Below are 22036 nucleotides of genomic sequence, written 5' to 3'. Positions count from 1 at the left end.
GTGCCTCCTATGACCCAAATAAATCGATTAATATGGAGCTACATCCATTTTTTTGGCAGAAACTCTCCAAGTAAGTCTGTCTGAGACACTGAACAACTTAGCAAAGTCAATCAAGTCATGCTGGCTCCATAATGCTGAACTGGTGTCAATGAGATTAATTTATATGTTAGCTACATTAGCATCAAGAATCATTTCACACAGCAGAATGCTATAGCAACATTGTCTTTCCAGCAGAAGCAGCTAACAAGCCATGTAAATTTAAACTAAGTATATATTAACCAGGTAATAAAAAAAGCATACACTAACAATTGTGCTAACATCATGCTAATAGTGCGTATTATGTAAATCAGATGTCCAGACTGCTAAATAATTAATTTTAATTAAAACAATTAGCCACATGGAAATCAACAATAAGTAAATTGTGTGCAATTAGACTTTGGCATAAATAAATAACTATAATATGATTTTGAATGTAATTTATTTGCAAGAATACGCTATTTATGCACTTGTGAAGCTTCATTATCTCTACCATGATTTGTTTTGCAAATCCCGTTTGTGATGAATCACACGTTGGCTTGACAGGCCACAAATCGGTGTAAATCAATTCACTATAAGTGAATCACTTATAGGAAGTACCCTTACCTCAGCTGCCTGTCCCTTGACAAAGCCACCATCACCAGCAGGTTACCAAGAACTGTCATGATGATAATAGTTGCCAGGAAGAATGTCAAAATGATCCTCTCGAAGGGGTTAAAAATGTGCTCATTCACCACTTCATCAACTGATCTGCATGGTATCAAAGGCAGATGTTCCAATACAAAATATAATAAGAGTATATATTTTGTAAAGTATATCCAAAAGTAATGTGCAGTCTCTTACTCTTCTAATGGGTTGGCCGTCGTGGCCATCACTGGTCATCTGCATGGAGACAGTCCGATGGGATTCCTCGACACTAAACACTGCAGTGCCTCTGTGAAAAAAAAAAAACAGCTCAATTTCTCGCATAAGTAGCAAAATGGGAGTACTGGGACCAAATCATATATAAGTTTTCAGATCCAAACTTCTGAAAAAATTAACCACAATACCAACATTTGCAATGTAGGCTGCTGGTATAATGTCATTGTTCTCCTTTAACACCTATAACTCCTACATTCCTGCAAGATCTTCCTAATTCTGCAGTTTTTATATGATCGTGTTGTCATGTTGCTCTTAATCATTACAGTTCAACAAATTCACCATAATCTCATAGAATTACTGTCAAAGGATGAGATTTGGATACACTGTGACCTTGACTGGGATAAAGCATTTACAGAAAATAAATGAATGAATGATACTTTTGAAATGCATTTTATATCTAAAAAAATTTACATTGTGTTATGCAAAGAATAAAATGCTGTAAGACTAAAATAATTTAAGATTGAGTGGCATGATTTAGCAGGTATTATTTTGACACCTATATTTATGTAAATATTTAATTTATATTGTAAAATCTTTTTAGGATGACATCATATTTTTACAGTTCATAATCATATTTATGTTAGACTAAAAAGTTAGTTCATGTCATCGCTTACATTAAATCATGTGTGAACGGTGTCAGGTTGCAGACGCGGAAGCTGATATAGTCCGATCATTGTCCTTTTATTTCAAAACACCGTACAACACAAAAACACTCATAAGCCGTTGAAAATAACAAACAAAGACATCCGCTCGATACGCGTTGTCCGCTATGAGTTCGAATGTCCCAAGCATAATCCATAAAGCCTTCGGCAATGAGTAATCCAAGTCGGAAGTGGAATTTGGATATACAGCCGGCGGCCGAGCAGCCACGCGATTGTCCAGCTTGACAATATAACGACCGACAGCCTGTGACTCAAGAACGTGAGTTTATGTAGTCTGATCTTTCATGAGCCACAGCTGTCGGTAATCTTGGGAAGCAGCGTGACTGCTATCGAGGGGGGCGTGGCAGGGTGAATCCCTGACAGCTACAGAGGGGGGCGTGGCAGGGTGAATCCCTGACAGTACCCCCCCCTCCAGGGGCGACACCTGACGCCCCAAAACCCACCTATGCCAGGCGGGCCAGGGCACTCCGAGGACGGCCTCCTTAGACGCCTGGGAGCAACGGAGGCCTGGTGAGCATCCTCTGCGGAGAGCCGGAATGGAACAACACCTTGCAGGAGGATCCGGAACGGAGCCACGCCCTCGGTGCTGACGGGAGGCTGAGTAAAGCCCTCGGCGGGGATTGGAGCCGGAGCGACCTCCATGGCGGGGAACCGGAACTGGACGCCAACCATGACAATGACCGGGGAGTGGAGGACGTCCCGGGCGGAGACCAGGAAGGTCGTACCACCCTCTGAGGGACCTGGAGGACCGACGTCGCCGTCAGAGGTACCTGGAGGACCGCCGTCGCCGTCAGAGGTACCTGGAGGACCGACGTCGCCATGCGGGGATCCTGGGGGCGATCCGTCACCCTGAGAAGGACTTGGGGGCGAGACGTCGTCCTCTGTGGAGCCTGGATGCGATCCTTCGCCCTGCGTGGAGCCTGGATGCGATCCTTCGCCCTGCGTGGAGCCCGGGGGCGAGCCGTCGCCTTCTGCGGAGCCCGGGGGCGAGCCGTCGCCTGCTGCGGAGCCCGGGGGCGAGCCGTCGCCTGCTGCGGAGCCCGGGGGCGAGCCGTCGCCTGCTGCGGAGCCCGGGGGCGAGCCGTCGCCTGCTGCGGAGCCCGGGGGCGAGCCGTCGCCTGCTGCGGGACTGTGGGGTGAGCCGTCGCCTGCTGCGGGACTGTGGGGTGAGCCGTCGCCTGCTGCGGGACTGTGGGGTGAGCTGTCGCCATCGGTGGAACCCGGGGGCAGCGGTTCAACTTCCCTTTCGCAGTCCTGGAGCCGGGGTGAGTGCACAGGGAAACCCCTGGGCGCAGGGGCGCTCCTTGGGACCCTTAGGAGCAGATCTGAGCCTACTGGGCAGCCTGGAAATGAGGTAAAGCCTGCCTGGAGATCCACGAGCGGAGAAGGGCTCGCCTGGAGGTCCACGACATCAGTGGAGCTCTCTTTGGGACACTGAAGCGAAGACGAGCTCGTGGGGTCGCTCGGAGGCGGAGACGAGCTCGTGGGGTCGCTCGGAGGCGGAGACGAGCTCGTGGGGTCGCTCGGAGGCGGAGATGAGCTCTCGGGAGGAGCCTGGAGCGGAGTCATGCCCTCTTGAGGAGCCAGGAGCTGGGGGGAGCTCTCTGGAGGGACCTGGAGCTGGGCGGAGCTCTCTGGAGGGACCTGGAGCTGGGCGGAGCTCTCTTGGAGGTCCTGAGGCGGAGCCGAGCTTTCCGTGGGCAAGATGTCGCAATGGAAGGGGCTCTGGGATGTGGCGTCGTCTGGAGAGGGACTCGGAGGAGTCACTTCGCCTTCTGTGACCGGAGGTGGCGGCGCGGCGCTCTCGTGAAGACCCTGTGGCGGCGCGGCGCTCTCGTGAAGACCCTGTGGCGGCGCGGCGCTCTCGTGAAGACCCTGTGGCGGCGCGGCGCTCTCGTGAAGACCCTGTGGTGGCGAGGCGCTCTCGTGAAGACCCTGTGGCGGCGAGGCGCTCTCGTGAAGACCCTGTGGTGGCGAGGCGCTCTCGTGAAGACCCTGTGGCGGCGAGGCGCTCTCGTGAAGACCCTGTGGCGGCGAGGCGCTCTCGTGAAGACCCTGTGGCGGCGAGGCGCTCTCGTGAAGACCCTGTGGCGGGAAAGCACGCTCCTGGAGACTCTGTGGCGGCGTGGCACGCCCACGGGAACCTCGGAACAGAGCGGCACGTCTGTAGAAGCTCTGTGACGGCATGGTGTGCTCGCCGACGCTCGGAGATGGTGTGGTGCGTCCACGAGAACCCCGGAACACAGCAGCACGCTGGTAGAGACCCTGAGATGAAGCAGCCCTTTCATTAAAACATTGGGGCTGAGCTGCAGGCTCATGGGAGATCCGGCACGGAGCCGCGTGCTCTTGAGAACCTTGGAATGGAGCACCTTCCTCTTCAAGGGGACTGTAGTGGAGATCCACCACCTCTATCCCCAACTTCCCCAGAAGCAGCCCGCTGAATTCGGCGAGTGAGCCGAATTTGCCCCCTTTGGCACTCCATAGTGAGCTGGCTTTGGCAAGAACTTCACCAGACAGGAGGGAAATACAGAGGGCAATCTTGGCTCGTTTGGAAGGAAACCGGGAAATGTTAACAGCCACATACTCGCCGATGCCTTGCAGAAATTCGTGTTTTTTCCCCGAGTAACAAGCCGGTAATCCCCCTGCGCACTCTGAGGGGCGTGGCGCAGCCGCGCTCTCATGATCCGGCTTCTGTGGATCTGATCCGCGAGGAGCGGCACTGAGCTTCCGGAGGAAATCCGAAGCCGGGTTCAGCTGCCGATCCGTCGCGGTCGGAAACGGGGTGTGTCGAATCCGCGTTCGGTTTAGGTCGGTCGTTCTGTCAGGCTGCAGACGCGGAAGCCGATATAGTCCGATCATTGTCCTTTTATTTCAAAACACCGTACAACACAAAAACACTCATAAGCCGTTGAAAATAACAAACAAAGACATCCGCTCGATACGCGTTGTCCGCTATGAGTTCGAATGTCCCAAGCATAATCCATAAAGCCTTCGGCAATGAGTAATCCAAGTCGGAAGTGGAGTTCGGATATACAGCCGGCGGCCGAGCAGCCACGCGATTGTCCAGCTTGACAATATAACGACCGACAGCCTGTGACTCAAGAACGTGAGTTTATGTAGTCTGATCTTTCATGAGCCACAGCTGTCGGTAATCTTGGGAAGCAGCGTGACTGCTATCGAGGGGGGCGTGGCAGGGTGAATCCCTGACAGCTACAGAGGGGGGCGTGGCAGGGTGAATCCCTGACAGCTACAGAGGGGGGCGTGGCAGGGTGAATCCCTGACAAACGGTCTTTTCCTCACCAGCCTCACTTTTTCTCCCCTGAAGTTAATAACAAAAGCAAAGTCTTATTAATAGGCACGTTGTTACAATATAAACAATCGCGGTTTTGAGCTACACTGTTCTCAGAGCTACTGCTATATACAATTAATTTACATATTCTGGCCAATAGGATTTAAGAATTCAACTGTTATAATAAAGAGTTTATTCTAGGCTTAATTATTAGAACAAATAACATTAGACATGGCACTGGATAGGGAAAAAAATTAGGATCAAAATAAGGAGGACATGTCTGCACTCTGTATGGATACAAGTTTTAGTTTTGACCTACTTAAAAAATACATATGCACACTTCATCACACTTCATCATCAGCACAAGGGTCTAAATGCTCTGGAGTGCTAGGTGCTTTTATTTAACAATCACATGATGGCTTTTTTCACATGAGGACCTTTTAACCTTCAGACATTTAATGGCTTTAATAATTTAGCAAAACATGTTGGGCATCACCCAAGAGAATATAAAGTCACCATTGATAAAACCACTATGAGGTGCTTTAATAAGGTAACAATCAACAATAAAAACGTATGATGTTACACACTTTATGAACGAATGGCATCTCTTGACATCAGTAAAGTGTTTCATTAAAGAATGAAAGAAGAAATAATCGATTGTGTTGTGGAATGTCTAGGAAGCAGGTCAGCTCCATTTATTATTCATGTTACCAGTTAGAACCTAAGCAGTCTCTCATTTCTTCTTTTTTATTTAATTTTAAACTGACTGTATTAAAGCAATGACACTTCAGAATCCTTCTATTAATGTTACATAAAATTCTTATAAAAATGCTTATATGGTTTTATTTATTAAAACTACTAAAATAAACACTGCTATTATCCACTGTACAAGTCACGGTAAATATTCTGTTAAAACATACTGTGATATGCAGCTCTACAGTTGGTTGCATTGCTATTAGCTAAATGTATTCGCCTTCTGACCAATCAAAATCCAGACTTTAACAGTGCTTAGCTTGAAGCCTTTCAAGGATAAAAAAGACCTAATATAGGGTTTTGGCATCCACATCCACATTATCTTGGTTGCTGTTAAAAAGAGGACTTTGCATTATTTGGTCTCAAAGGAATTATTTTGGATTTCATTTTAAACTGGGTACAACAGCACCACCACTGGTCATAAGAAAAACACAGATTGAAATAAAGTGATATACTGTCAGCTAACTTTAACAAGGCCAGTGTTATAGATTCATGCAGCCAATCAACGACAGTCATGTCAGAAGATTAAACACGGAGTGACACGGCCCCTTAGATTCGACAGTACACAGTGAAGTTATGGACTTGGCTGTGCGTCCGATGTACGTCAATGGGATGTTTTATTTACTCTATAATTTTTTTTACTCTATAATGTGTATTTAGTAGACACTAAACGTTGATAGATTAAGAACACATTGTTTAACAAAAGTACACTTGCACAAAAGGACAAAAGTGTAAGTTTGGAGGAATTTAGGTTTGAATGTTTCCAACATTTCTGTTTACTTCCTATTCAGATGTAATTAAAATCAGAATCAGAATGGGTTTTATTGTCCAAATACACACACATACACAAGGAACTTAGCCTTGGTAACAGAAGCTTCTTTATAATAATAATAATAATAATAATAATAATAATAATAATAATAATAATAATAATAATAAAATAATAGAAAATATTATTAATAATAATAATAATAATAATAATAATAATAATAATAATAATAATAATAATAATAATAGAGTCACTTAAAAAAGCTAATAAAAAAATTCTATACATATGTTTACATACAGCTTTAGTTTTGTTTCACAGGAAGTGAAATCAAATTAAAGGTCAAATGATCAAATATGAAGAAAATACACATACAATACAGGAAACATTTTATAATCAGTTGATTCTAAAAGTTTTTTTTCTATTTAAATAACATGCATGCATACACACACAAATGTGCGTGTACACACGAATAAACACACACGCACACACACACACACACACACACACACACACACACACACGCATGTCAAAAAATGTGCAGAAAACATTCACCTTGGTATTAAACTATTAAGCCATGCAGAGAATGCGGAAGTAAACACATTAAACACATGTGAACTGTTTGCCCAGCTAATTACCAGGTACTGGGCATTTGCTGCTACATTCATCCTTTAATCTAGGCCAGAGTTTACCCAGCTTTGTATGCACATGAGTGATGAGTTAGAGTACACAACTAACTTTGGGGGAGGCAGTGTATTTTGGGGACTAGTTGTATGTTTATACTGGAGCATCACTTCAAAAATCAATCGAAAGATTTTCTGCCTGATCACCATGCTATTTGTACCCTGATAGGTACAGCCTCTTCCAGAATGACTCTGTCCCCAACCATGAAGGCTCACTGAATAGTTTTATGCAGATAAAACATTTTAAATTGGACGCCACAAGACCATTATCTACTTGAGCACATTGTATTACTGATTAGGATTTTAGTCAGAATTTATATTTTGAATACAGTGGCACATGATATGTGATGACCAAAGTGATCAGAAGAAACCAAATTCATAGTCTTTTTTTATTATTTCGAGTTGTTACATTTTCCTTCACCTCCATTCAATATGTGGGAAAAAGCTAATTACAACAGTTTTGCTACATGAATACAGACATTATAGTATTTTAAATAGATGTTGCTGGAAAATCTAAAATATAACCACTTTGAACATGCTAAAGAAATTAGCTTATTCTGCTAAACATAAATAATTTGAGCAGCTCTTGCTTTGAGGCCAGTGATAATCCACAGTATGAAGGATGTAGTTTATATATATATATATATATATATATATATATATATATATATATATATATATATATATATATATATATATGCATAAAAACTGGCTGTTCCCAATTAAACTTTAAATTAGAAATTTTAAAAAAAATAAAAAAGGAAGGAATACAGACAGTGGTCACACCACATCATTCTTGCTCACATTGCCTCATATTTTCAAGTTCTATATTTAAAGAGCCAAATATTTACAATAAGTCCACTATAAAACCTACTGTATGATAAAATTTATATTTACAGATAAAATGTATATTTATCATTAAAAAAATTCATGGTTTTGGCAGGGATTTACATGATAACCACAAGTACTATAGCATTTACAAAACAGTACCTAAAATGGTGAAATCTTTCTGCTCAATGACGTCACTTTGTAACTGATTTGCTTTCAACAATCGTCCTTTCTTACTGGTCACACTAGATGGTGTTCTGTAAAAATGTACAAGGTTACAACCACCTAAACTCTTTCATGTCTAAATGATCTTACTTCTCAAACACAAATCCAGGCTCCTGTACAGGAAATCATTCACCTTGTAATCTGGAGCGGAGCAAACCTGACTATTCCTTCTGTTGTAATGGTGGTATATTCTTTCTCAAACAGTTTTTTGTGGCTCAAGAAAAAACAGTTGCTCTCGTCCACTGATGCTACCTGCTGTGCCAAGTGGTCGATTCTCTTATTTATGTCCACACTATAAGGGTCAAGTGTGGTTTAACAGCATAGAAAACAACTGCCGTACTTGGAAAAAAAATAGAGGGTTTGCTCGAACTAGATTAAAAGTCCCTTGAAATGCATTTGGAGACAGACAGTCAATTCCAAAGGAGACTCTTTCCTGAGGAAAAGGAGTGCAGATGTCAAAAACAAGCAGAAACACAAAAGAACAAAACAACTGAGTAGGGCTGTGAGTAGTATGAGATGTTAAGCAGTGTGTTTAGCAAAAGCATATATATATATATATATATATATATATATATATATATATATATATATATATATATATATATATATATATATATATATACACATGTATGTGTACTCTATATATAGTACACATATATGTATACTGTACACCCCTTAAATACAGTAGTCAATGTGCATCTTGTATAGCAGTACAAATTTACTGTCCTCTGAACATCACTCAACATACAGCAATGGTTCCAGTAATTCATGCTCTTGAACAGGTTGTCTTCAGCAAACTGTTTGTGGGCTTTCTTGTGAGCCAATTTCAGAAGAGGCTTCCTTCTAGGACAACGGCCATGCAAACCAACTTATTGCAGTTGGCAGTGATTGATCATTGAGCACTGGCTAACAGACCTTCTGCTTCTGCAACCTCTAAAGCAATGCTGGCAGCACTCATGCATCTGTTTTTTTGAAGCCAGCTTCTGCACCTGATGCACATCACGAGGACTCAACTTCTTTGATGGACCCTTGTGAAGCCTGTTCCGAGTGAAACCCATCTTGGAAAACCTTTGTATGACCCTCTTCACTGTAATGTAACTCAGTTTCAGGGTCTTACCAATCTTCTTATAGCCTCGGCCATCCTTGTGGAGAGCAACAATTCTAATTCTCAAATTATCAGAGAGTCTTTACCATGAGCTGCCATGTTGAACATCCAGTGGTCAGTATGAGAGGATTGTACTTAAAGCACCAAATTTTAGCTGACAAGCAGACAAAAACATAAACATGATGAATAGAACATGTGGCTTTGCATGGCTAAATGAAGTACAGCTGTTATCACTTAGGTTGCACTTACTTTTGTCGCCAGCTATGTTTACAATAATGGCTGTATGTTGAGTTATTTTTAGAGGACAGTAAATCTATATTGCTATACAAGCTGCACATTGACTGCTCTAAAATATATCCAAGTTTCGTTTCTATAGTATTGTCCCTTGAGTAGATATACTGGTTGCTGTAGTGTGAGTGGTGTATTTACTTTTGTGAGATCCTGTGTATATATATGAATCAGAAACTATACTTTATGTTCAAAAGTTTGTGGCCACCCACAATCATACTGTGGGTTGTATTTTATTAAGTTTTTTTTTTACCTATTTCAGATTTAATTCCTGCTTGCAGTTACAATAACCTGAAACTTTCTGGAAAGACTAGATTGACCAGACTAGATTTTGACTAACTTTAACTAGAAGAAAGTGGTTGTGAGGACTTGTTTACTACAGCCTTGGCAAACCATGTCTTTCTAGACCACAGGGGCATTGTCATACTGGAACATGCTTGGACTTGGCAGATGATGGTCCACAAGCCATTTTGCCTAATGTAACAGTAGATCAGTAACATCACTTGAGGAACTAAAGAATCTTTGAATCACACATGCTAGTCTGAGGAATCATTTAAAACAATTCATTAGATTTGTCTGTTAGTGATTGTGTTGCTAGGAAAGAAAATGTAAATAAAAAGATCCACACTTCTCACAAAGGCTTTGAATAACAAGAAAAACTTTTTCAAGCTGGTATGCTGAATGACTGTATGGTTTTGACTGGCTATTACAGGATTACTATGAGAATTTTAGATTTATAGATTTTTTACTTAATTGAACTTATTTTGAGGCTATGTGAATTATTGATATGTAAATCCCCTCACGTCACAGCTCTGAGTTCTTGCTTTCGATTAAGCTGCAATAAAAAAGTACTATGAGAGGCAGCCTGTAGCCCTGCCACAATGATGAGAGCCCAAGTATTTATGACCTGATAACATTGCCTAATTAATCCAAGTTATTGAGAATTTAAGATTGTAATCTCTAGGGGGTTTATATATTTAAATTGGGCTCTGTCTGTCCAATTTCTCACCCAGGCTCCACCTTACTGCACATCACCGGCTACTGCCTGATGTTACTAGTATTATTATTCTGGTTTTGGCTTTGTTTTGTTCCAAATGCTTGCTAAATTTGTTGGTTTTTTTGGAATGTACATGTGTATACATATATTAAATAACTCCAAACTGCATTTGCATTATTATTGTAATTAATAATGTTGTCTTGTCCGACCAAATTCATAGGAAGGCATGGATGGCATGCTTTACTATTATAGGGATAAATTATAAGGTAGAAATTTCGACACAAAACATATTCAGCATTATTGGAGCCAAAGACTGCACATTATATAGTCATGGTTATGAGAGTTTATCAACAATTTCAAATCTTTCGTTCTTCTTCTTGATCCATTTCAGAATCTCCCTATTCGAGTGATATTAGGTGATGTATGACTGAAAAGAAGGACTTTAGATGTAGTGCACTATAAATAGTAAATTGCAATGCATAAAACAACCCACATCTCAGTAGACTTTTTACCATGCTCTCCTAACTGGGAAACACATTTTCTTCACACAGGGAGAAGGATTTTAAAATAGAAACTCACTCTCCTTTGGTTGTGTCCATGAACTTATACAGTGATTTATTCCATGACTTGAATAGTACAGTTACTTTGTAAAACTCAGAGCTGAGGAAATATGTGGAATGTTTTTTTCTAAGTTATAAGAGGTTTACACTTTGCTTTTAAACTGCATTTTTATGTCAGTAATTTCAAGCGAATGCCAGGGAACAATACATTATAGCTGCCATAACATAAGTGATAACAGGATCTTATTGTTTTGTAACAATCATTGATTGTGTTCTGATAGTGTCACTCTTTAATTATTAGTAACAAATTAATCATTGTTTTGTTGTAGTATAAGTGGAATAAACACTTTAAATCTATGTACCTAACAATAACTCTGTTCAATGACCTGTTATTGATTATGCTCCTATAACAGATTTTATGCACAGTGTTTAAATCCTTAACTATCATCGCATTATTTATCAGTATAAACACCCATATGAGCAGCTTCAATTTCTAAACTGAATATTGTGTCTACCATGTGGAGTTATTGTGTATTTTTTGGGACCAAACAAAAATCCCTTACAACCCTACAGTAATATATTAATTACTGCTGCATTATTTATCTGGCAAGGTGACAAGCTACATGAACACATCTCTCCATGAACTGCAAAAACATATCAATAATTTAGAAAGAGGGCAGGTGTGTCATCTCAGTTAATCATCAGTGACAGATCGAGATATAATAATAGGCTAAAGATCTTGGCATTTCAGTGCTTGCTCTAGGACATGGACAAACTGCCAAAAACCTGACTCCAAAATAAACAGCTGTGTGTGGAAAAAGTAATTGCTAAAAAAATTGTAATTGCTAAAAAAAAAATTCATCCATGTAACCAATTAAAAGGATCAAGTTGAAAGTCAGGGTGCATTAACTCAATAAAGCACAGGGACAGGGTGAAAAATAAATAAATAAATATTTAAATAAAAAAAATATTTCCATGACTGATAATCATATTTTTCTTCTCACTTCAATATGGACGGACATGAGCATTTTCTGTAACAGTCCCCAAAGCAAAGGCGTAACAGATTAATGTGATGCAAACACATGAGGAAAAATTCTCCCAGTGACAAATGCTCTGATTATTAATTTTTACACCTTCCCACACGGCTCCTTTTTTCCACCAGACAAACTAAAGGCTGTATTTGAGCTGAATTTACATTTAAAGAAACAAAGCAGGACATCAATATATGAGAGTTTAACAGATAACTCTTTTTAATTCATCAAGTCAAAGTTGAATCTTGGAGCTTGACTAGAGCTGTACTACTGACATGACCACAGGAGCAAACTATCAGTAAGTATCAGGACCATTTGAACATTTTGAAGTGTAAAAAAAGGCTCTGGTGAGAAGTGCGCATCAGAACTGGGATCCCATAGTTGTGACAAAAAAATACTGTGTCAGTCATAAAGTTCATTAACATTTACATGAAGAATAACATGCAATATTTGGTGATTTATTCATCATTGGGAATTGCCTGGTCAGGATTTGATTTGGCTAATGTTTTGTTTATTTTTTGTAAAACAGAGCAAACTAAATTCATTAAAAAGAATAATAATACTAAATTTAATACTAATGTACTATAACGCCCACTTAAACATTATTGAACCAATAAACAGATACCGGCCATATTTAAGTAATTGACTACAAAAGTGTATTATGTATATATCAGGCTAGAGTTGTTTATCATCAAAATTCCTTCTTACATACAATTAGTCCACACCCGCTACCTGAGTATGATGCTGGTGTGTAGTGTTTTACTGAACTATGTCTTGAGGGTAAACAGTGATCCATTTGTCCATGTTTACAGATATTGAAACTTTCTTTTGGCTTCTCCCATTAGGGGTCGCCACAGTGGACCATCCGCATATTTGATTTGGCACATGTTTTTACGCTGGATGCCCTTCCTAATGCAACCCTCCCCATTTATCCGGGATTGGGACCGGCACTAAGGCTTGTGCTCTAAGGATGCGGCGCTCTAACCGCTGCGGCTCAAGTTCGATCCCTGGTCAAGGAACCCGGGCCGCAGAGGTTAGAGCGCCGCATTCTAACCACGACCACCAGGGACCCATGTTTACAGATATTAATTATGATATAAATTACTTCTGTGTGGTTTACATATTAGACATACAGCTCTGAGTATTTTATACATATCTTACTATACACACTTAACTTGGTATTAATGTTTATATAGGTGTTTTATAAATATATATATATATATATATATATATATATATATATATATATATATATATATATATATATATATACATATTAATACTACAAATGGACTGCAGCAAAAAAGAAGAAAGAAGGCATGTGATTTCACAAGATACAATGCCTTTTCCAGAATTCCTGCGTTTTACTCCATGTTAAGTTAATGTTGAAAGTTAAAGTTTAGTGGAATTGTTGTAAATGTATTTTATGGCAATGCTATTAATATAGCAAGATTTGTAGACAGTAGACGGTACCGTAAACTGATCAAATAATAAAATGTATGCCATATGCCATACTTCTACGATCTGGAATGCAAACAAAACGCCTGAGCATGTCGAACTTATCAACATTAATTGCACATATTGTGCAGTTATGTTTTCTCATTCCCCCTCACCTAAAATGAATTCCTAGCTATGCCACAGGATGTGGCTATATGCAACATTGTGTCATACAAGAGACAGATACCACATCAGAGATAAATGTGGTAGTCATAACCTTCCCTTATTAGCATCATAGCTCCAGCGCAAAACTACAGAAGTAAACTTCACACACCAAACATGTCTCGGCTGATCGACTACATTTGGGATAAAGGAGACAGTGTGTACACTTCACTTTTGGGTGATATATTGCTTCAAGTGGATGTGTTTATCAGGCCATAAATAGAGATTTAAACACAAAATGAGCGAAAAAGTCTGAAATAACATCTTACACACAATACAGGAGGCTTCATTACACTATTCACACTCACAAACCGAACTTAGCACTTACTTCACTCACAAAGATTTATAAGAGATCAACTTTGAAAGCTGTAAAGGTTCGTTAAAGAACAATAGTTCTCAGAAAACAAGTTATAAAAACGTGCACTGAAAATAATGACCGATTTACAAAAATACAACTAAGCCACATGGATTAACACTCAAGACAATGATGCAATGCATGAAGTTTAAAAACACTGCTGAGAGTTTTAGCTTGTTGTGTTCCCTAAACTGAATAACTATATAAGCTATACCACTGTGCTGCTTATTTCTAGGTTCTGATAGTTTCTAGATCACATTTCTATATTATTGTGGTCATCGTAATACATTACTGTTACTATAGTAACAACTTAATTACATAATTTAATCCTAATTTTTTTAATTGCGGGTTTAAAAGAAAAAAGGGTTATAGTAGGGTTTTCTGTGAATGCCTGTTTATGATCAACATTTACTCAAGGGGCCTGCTATAATATTCTTGATAACAGGAACACACATTAAATTTATTGGTTTATGTTTAGGGTTAAAAAAAAAGTGTTCTCATAATTTTCTGAATATTTAAAAACAAGCTGTAAAAATAATAATAATAATAATAATAATAATAATAATAATAATAATAATAATAATAAACTATTTATATATATAAAATGACAAATATACAAAGTTTATATTGCGACAATATCTGATATATTATATATTTTTATATTATTATGAAAAATATACAAAATAACAGACTGTAACACTGTGCTCCTGTTTTAACTTATGTGGACACTTCTATTTAATAACTTACTGTACAACCCTACAAACTGGACGTGATTTTAAACAAAATGCAAAGACATACGAAGAAAACTGATGGATAAGCAATTCTCAAAATGTTCACTGTTTTATTTTACTTGGTACTTGAAGATTTGAGGAACGCAATTAAAGCATCCTATTGGTGAATCTGTGAAATATGTCATGTATTATTTAGATTAGAGAATACTATTAGAGTGCATGGTTTAAAATCACAAAATTTGCACCATGGATAATATGGTGTGGCATGAATTTTGAACAATAAGATTAACATTCCAGACAAAAACTAATATCACCTAAGTATTTCTTAACTGTTGCAGTTCTGGTTTTTAAACGCTTTAGAATTCACACAAGGCGCAATCTCGCGCATCACCATCCCCTACTGTAATGTTCAGAAATTCAAACAAAAAAGTGCCTTTTGCACTAAGAACTTTACTCACCCCGGCGCGAAGGATTTCAATAATGCAAGTCCATAAACGCTGCATTTCGATCTGCTACATTCACTTGTCTGAGAGCTCCTAGTCCACTCAGTAATAGGAGAAGAGTCAGCTGCAGGAGCGATTGTTGAAGTGAGTAACGCAAGGTGGGCACGCACACGCGCACGCACGCGCACGCACACGCACGTTTGCCCATTTGCGTGTTTGGTTGAGGAGATCAGGAAAGTAAGCATTCTGCCTTCTGGAGCAACAGCGCCTCCCAGTGTAATTACAATCAATTTGCCTGGAAGAAATATTAAACGTCAAACCTCACCACAACCATAATCCTCCTCTTTGGCCTTCCTCTTTTCCTCCCTCCTGGAGGCTCCATCCTCAGCATTCTCCTACCGATATACCCCATGTCCCTCCTCTGCACATGGTCCCTACCATCTCAATCGAGCCTCTCTCACCTTGTCTCCAAAACGTCCTACATGCTCTGTCCCTCTAATAAACTTGCTTCTAATCCTCTCCATCCTCGTCACTCTCGATAAAAACCTTAACATCTTCAGCTCTGCTACTTCCTGCTCCACCTCCTGTCTTTTACTCAATGCCACTGTCTCTAAACCATACAACATTGCAGGTCTCACCACAGTTCTATAAACTTTCCCTTTCACTCCTGCAGATACCCTTCTATCACACATCACTCCTGCCACTCTTCTCCACCCACTCCATCCTGCCTGCACACTTTTCTTCACTTTTCTAATAAACTCTCCATTACTTTGCACTGTTGACCCCCAGGTACCTGAACTCCTCCACCTTCTTCATCTCTTCTTTCTGCAACCGCACTACTCCACTGCCCTCCCTCTCATTCACACACATGTACTCTGTCTTACTCCTACTGACTTTCTTTCCCCTTCTCTCCAGCGTGTACTTCCACCTCTCCAGGCTCTTCTCAACCTGCTCCCTACTCTCACCACAAATAACAATATCATCCGAAAACATTACGGTCCACGGAGACTCCTGCCACGCCAATCTGTACAAATCCTTTTCTCCTTCCCTAGTGTCCAACTTCACATACAGCTTCTCATATGCCTTTTCCTTAGCTTTCATCACATCCCTCTTTACCTGCTGCTGCATCTCCTTGTACTCCTGCCTACTTTTCTCATCTCTGTTGATCCCAATTCTGTTTTGCCAACCTCTTTCTAGTAGTCTTTCTCTTTATGCTCTCCTGCCTTTCCTCATTCCACCACCAAATCTCCTTGTCTTCCTTTATAGAATAGAATAGCCTTTATTTGTCACATATACATTACAGCAAAATTCGTTCTTTAGAGTGCAAAGTCAGCCATGATGATGTGCGGCCCTGGAGCACAGAGAGCCTTGCCTTTTAGCAAAATCTATCTCTCCTTAAGGCCATACCTACCCATCACCTCCTCATCACCTCTGTTCTCTCTACCTACATGCCATTAAAGTCTGCCCCAATCACCAATCGTTTATTCCTAGGTACACCTTCTACCACTCCACCTAACTCACTCCAGAATTTTTCCTTCTCCTCCATCTCACAACCCACCTGTGGAGCATAAGCACTGATGACATTTATCATCACCCCTTCAACTTCCAGCTTCAAGTTAATCACCCTATCAGAAACTCTCTTCACACTCTTACTGTACTCTTCCTTTTGAATCCCCCCTACACCATTTCTCTTTCCATCAACACCATGATAGAACAGTTCAAACCCACCTCCAATATTCCTGCCCTTACTCCCTTTCCACTTGGTCTCCTGAACACACAACATATCTACCTTTCTCCTTTCCATCATATCAGCTACCTCTCTCCCTTTACCAGTCATAGTAACAACATTTAAAGTACCAACCCGAACCTCCACTCTCCTACAATTCTCCTTTCCCTGCTGTCTCTGTAGACATCATCCTCCTCTCCTTCTCCTCCTTCTGCCAACAGTAGCCCAGTTTCCACCAGTACCCAGTAGGCTAACGATACCTGTGGCGGTCATTGGTAACTGATCCAGTATGAAATTCTGATTCCTAATCCGCATATTTGATTTAGCACATTTTTTTAAGCTGGATGCCCTTCCTAACACAGCCCTCCCAATTTATGCGCCCTTGGGACCGGCAATAAGAGTGCACTGGCTTGTACAACCCTAATGGCTGGGTTAATATTAAACGTGGAATGTTAGAGCATTAATTATATTTAATGAAATTAAAGAATAAGAACAATACTGCACTACTATTAATAACAAAAACAAACAAAATTCATGAAGTTACTACGCAGGTGAGGATAGATTTTCTATTATTATTTAGATTTACATTTATGGCATTTGTCAGATGTCCTTATCCAGAGTGACTTGCATTGATCTCATTCATACAACTGAGCAGCTGTAAAGTTAGGGGCCTTGCTCAGGCGCCCAGCAGTGGCAGCTTGGCTGGGATTTGAACTCATGACCTTTCGATTTCACGACCCAAAGTTCAATGCGTTAACCTAAGCTGTTTTATCCTAAAGTAATATTTTAAACAGCCTACGACAATAGCTTAGGACTGCAATTTGCATGAAACATTATGCATTGAAGGACTCATCACTGAACTGCACACCTCAAAAAATTATGAAACTTTAATGAATGGACATTCAACAGACAGATGAGATTGGGTTCCCTTTCGAGTCTGGTTCCTCCTTACACTATGTCAGGGAGTTTTAGCTTACAACTGTCGCCACTGGCTGGTTTATTAGAAATAAACATACCAGTGATAAACTTATAAGCACTAAACTTAAAATTTTAAAACCTATTTATCTATGACAAAGCTGTTTTGGGATAATGCCAAATGTTAAAGATGCTATTAAAATTCAATTGAATTGAGGAAAAAAAATAAGAAAAATAAAAAAACCTTAAAAGACACTTTGGAAATTTAAATTACTTTTGACTATTCTAATTTTAACCAATCCAATACAGTATGTCTAAGTTAGTATTGTTAGTAACTGTAGTAGTAAGTAAGTACAGTACAGTATGTACTGGAGCACAAGGTTATGATGTGATGTGTGTTATGAGTAGGCTTGCTAAAAATATATGTTTTTAAGCTGCACTTAAACTGGGAGAGTGTGTCTGAGCCCTGAACCCTGTCAGGAAGACTATTCCAAAGTTTAGGAGCTAAATGTGAGAATGTTCTACCACCTTTAGTGTGCTTTGCTATTCTAGGAACTACTAGAAGTCCAAAGTTTTGAGATCTCAAGGATCATGATGGATTGGAGCATCTTAGAAGGCTGGATAGATACATGGAAGCCAAACCATTTATTGTTTTGTAAGTAAGTAGCAGTAGTTTGTATTCGATTCAAAACCAGGTAGCCAGTGAAAGGGATGATAAGATTGGGGTTATATGGTCATATTTTCTTGACCTTGTGAGAACTCTGGCTGCTGCATTCTGGACTAACTGTAGCTTGTTTATTAATGATGCAGGACAACCACCTTGTAATGCATTACAATGTTCCAGTCTGAAGGTCATGAATGCATGGATGAGCTTCTCTGCGACAGATATGGACATGTCTCTTAGCTTAGCAATATTTCTAAGGTGGAGGAAGGCTGTTTTTGTAATATGGTTGATATGATTTTCAAAAAGACAAGCCTAAAATAACTCGCAGGTCGTTTACTGTTAAACTAGTAGTCACAGTACATCCTTCTAAATGCAGGTTAAAATGCTGGAGCTTCTGTGTACTGGTTTTTGGGCAGATGAGCCTAATCAGAATTTAATGATAGAAAGTCATGCGTCATCCAATCTTTTAATTCTTTGACACACTCAGTTATCAGAGCCAATTAAGCCGTCTGGTTTTGATGAGATACAGTATATCGCTTGGTATCATCAGCATAACAGTGGCCTTCTAATAATATTTCCCAGGGGAAGCATGTATATTGTAAAAAGCAGGGGTCCTAGAACTAGCCAAACCCGAAGTAAGCTAGTTTGTCTCAACCCGGGAAAGGGTTTGTTCGCCACTTTCAGACTAGTGAGTATGATCCGTACCACTGGCTTACAGCCTCTGAGGAACGGTGCAAATTATGAGTCTGCATGAGTCTAACATTTTTAAATATCTTTTCATGTTATTAGACAAATATTAATCCTGAACTGCTCCAAATAATAGGTGGCACAGTTGCGATTGTAGTGTAGAGGTTTGGAGGAGAGTTGAGGTTAGGGTGGGCACTTTAAATGCTGGTACTGTAACTTTAAAAAAATGGAGAGAGTTAGCTGATATGATGGAGAGGAGAAAAGTAGATATATTGTGTGTTCAGGAGACCAAGTGAAGAGGGAGTAAGGCCAGGAGGTAAAGTTTAAACTGTTTTACCATGGGGTGGATGGAAAGAGAAATGGTGCAGGGGTGGTATTAAAGAAAGAGTACAGAAAGAGTGTAGTGGAAGTGAAGAGAATTTCTGATAGGGTGATAAATGTGAAGCTGGACGTTGAAGGGTTGATGATAAATATAATCAGTGCTTATGCTCCACCTGTGTGTTGTAAGATGGAGGAGAAGGAAAAATTCTGGAGAGAGTTAGAGGAAGTGGTGAAGACTGTACCTAGCAAAGATTGATTATTAGGGCAGAGGGCTCGGTGGTGGTGAAGAGGTGCTGGATGATTGGGCAACTACTGCAGTGGTTGGTGTGACATCTGGAAAGAGAAAAGAAGACAAAGAAGTGGTGGTGGAATGAGGAAGTGCAGGAAAGCATAAGGAAAAAGAGGTTGGTGAAACAGAATTTGGATCGACCGAGTGATAAGAAAAGTAGGCAGGAGTACAAGGAGATGCGGCAGCAGGTAAAAAGGGATGTGGATAAAACAAATGAAAAGGCATATGAGGAGCTGTATGAGAAGTTGGACACTAAGAAAGGAGAAAAGGATTTATACCAATTGGCCAGGCAGAGGGACCGATTTGGGAAGGATGTGCTGCAAATTAGAGCAATAAAGGTTGGAGATGGAAATGTGTTGACTAGTGAGGAGAGTGTGTTGAGAAGGTGGAGGGAGTATTATAAGAAGCTGATGAATGAGTAAAATGAGAGAGAATGAGAAGGTTGGATGATGGGGAAATAGTGAAGCAGGAAGTGGATATTATTAGTAAGGAGAAAGTGAGAGCAGCTATCGAAGGGGATTAAATGTGGAAAGTCAGTTGGACCAGATGACATACTAGTGGAAGCATTAAGATGTTTAGGAGAGATGGCTGTGGAGTTTTTAGCCAGATCTTTCAACTTGATTTTGAAAGTTGAGAGGATGTCTGAGGAATGGAGAAGGAGTGTGCTGGTACCAATTCTGAAGAATAAGGGAGATGTGCAGACCTGCAGTAACTACAGGGGAATACATTTAAATCAGTCACACCATGAAGTTATAGGAAAGAGAAGTCAAAGCTAGGCTGAGAGAAGAGGTGTCCATCTGTGAGCAACAGTATGGGGTCATGCCAAGGAAGGACACTATGGATGCAATATTTACTATGAGGAGGAAGAATAAAGAAGGTCAGATGAAGTTGACTGTGTTTGTGTGTCTGGAGAAATTGTACGAGAGGGGGAAGTCAGGTGTGGCAGAGAAGTATGTAAGTGTGGTGCAGGACATGTAAGAAAACAGTGTGACAGCAGTGAAGTGTGCAGTAGGAAAAACAGACTGGTTAAAGGTGGAGGTGGGACTGCATCAGGGATCGGCTCTGAGCCCTTTACTGTTTGCAGTGGTGATGGACAGGTTGACGAACGAGGTCAGACAGGAATCTCTGTGGATAATGATGTTTGCGAATGATATTGTGATTTGTGGTGAGAGTAGGGAGCAGGTTGAGAAGAGCCTGCAGAGGTGGATGCATACGCTGGAGAGAAGGGGAATGAAAATCAGTAGGAGTAAGACAGAGTACATGTGTATGAATGAAAGAGAGGACAGTGGAGTGGTGCGGTTGCAGAAAAAAAGAGGAGGTAAAGGTGGAGGAGTTCAGGTACCTGGGTTCAACAGTGTAAAGTAATTGACAGTGTTAGAGGAGTGAAAAAAAAGAGTGCAGGCAGGGTGAAGTGGGTGAAGAAGAGTGGCATAAGTGATTTGTGATAGAAGAGTATCTGCAACAGTGAAACAGAAAAAATATAGGACTGTGGTGAGACCTGCTTTGTTGTATTGTTTAGAGACATTGGCATTTACTAAATGACAGGAGGCGGAGCTAGATGTAGCAGAGGTAAAGATATTGAGATTTTTAATGGGAATAATGATGATGGACAGGATTAGAAATGAGCTTATTAGAGAGACAGCGTATGTAGAACGTTTTAGAGACAAGGTGAGAGAGGCTAGATTGAGATGGTTTGGACATGTGCAGAGGAGGGACATGGGGTATATCGGTAGAAGAATGGTGAGTATGGAGCTGCCAGGCAGGAGGAAAAGAGGAAGGCCAAGGAGGAGATTAATGGGTGTACTGAGGGAAGACATGTGGGTAGTTGGTTTGAAGAGGCAGATGTAAAGGAACAGGGGGTAGGGAGAAAGATGATCTGTTGTGGTAACTCCTAATGGGAGCAGTCGAAAGAAGAAGAAGAAGATAACAGAGCAACTAACACAGGAAATGCTGTGTCATGTAAATAAAAATGATCAATGTAACAGTCATTCTAAGTCTTCACATCATCTCATGCAGATTTTGCAAAAAATAAAAAATAAATAAATAAAATGTTATATATATATAAATATTTATATATATATATATATATATATATATATATA

At 40.3% G+C, this 22036-nt stretch overlaps 1 protein-coding gene across 4 annotated transcripts in view; it reads right to left on the bottom strand.

The window, feature by feature from the left end:
- LOC310739340 (5-hydroxytryptamine receptor 4) overlaps positions 1-15539 on the bottom strand; it is a 45539-nt gene extending 30000 nt beyond the window's left edge. Inside the window, exons 1-3 of one of the 4 annotated variants that reach the window (XM_083565244.1) lie at positions 15348-15539; positions 880-970; positions 643-786 (exon numbers count right to left, since the gene is read on the bottom strand). In XM_083565244.1, the coding sequence (XP_083421370.1) occupies positions 643-786; positions 880-908 (173 nt within the window). In that variant the 5' untranslated portion in view covers positions 909-970; positions 15348-15539. The remainder of the gene's footprint in view (positions 1-642; positions 787-879; positions 971-15347) is intronic. The other 3 variants (XM_083565245.1, XM_083565247.1, XM_083565246.1) reach the window with 3 other exon arrangements.
- Between the last annotated feature and the right edge of the window lie 6497 nt (positions 15540-22036).

Source organism: Silurus aristotelis (assembly GCF_946808225.1).
Source record: "Silurus aristotelis genome assembly, chromosome: 16".
In the NCBI taxonomy this organism is placed as follows: domain Eukaryota; kingdom Metazoa; phylum Chordata; class Actinopteri; order Siluriformes; family Siluridae; genus Silurus; species Silurus aristotelis.
The sequence above is the reverse complement of the archived record's forward strand: the minus strand, read 5'-3'. Positions and strand labels throughout refer to the sequence as shown.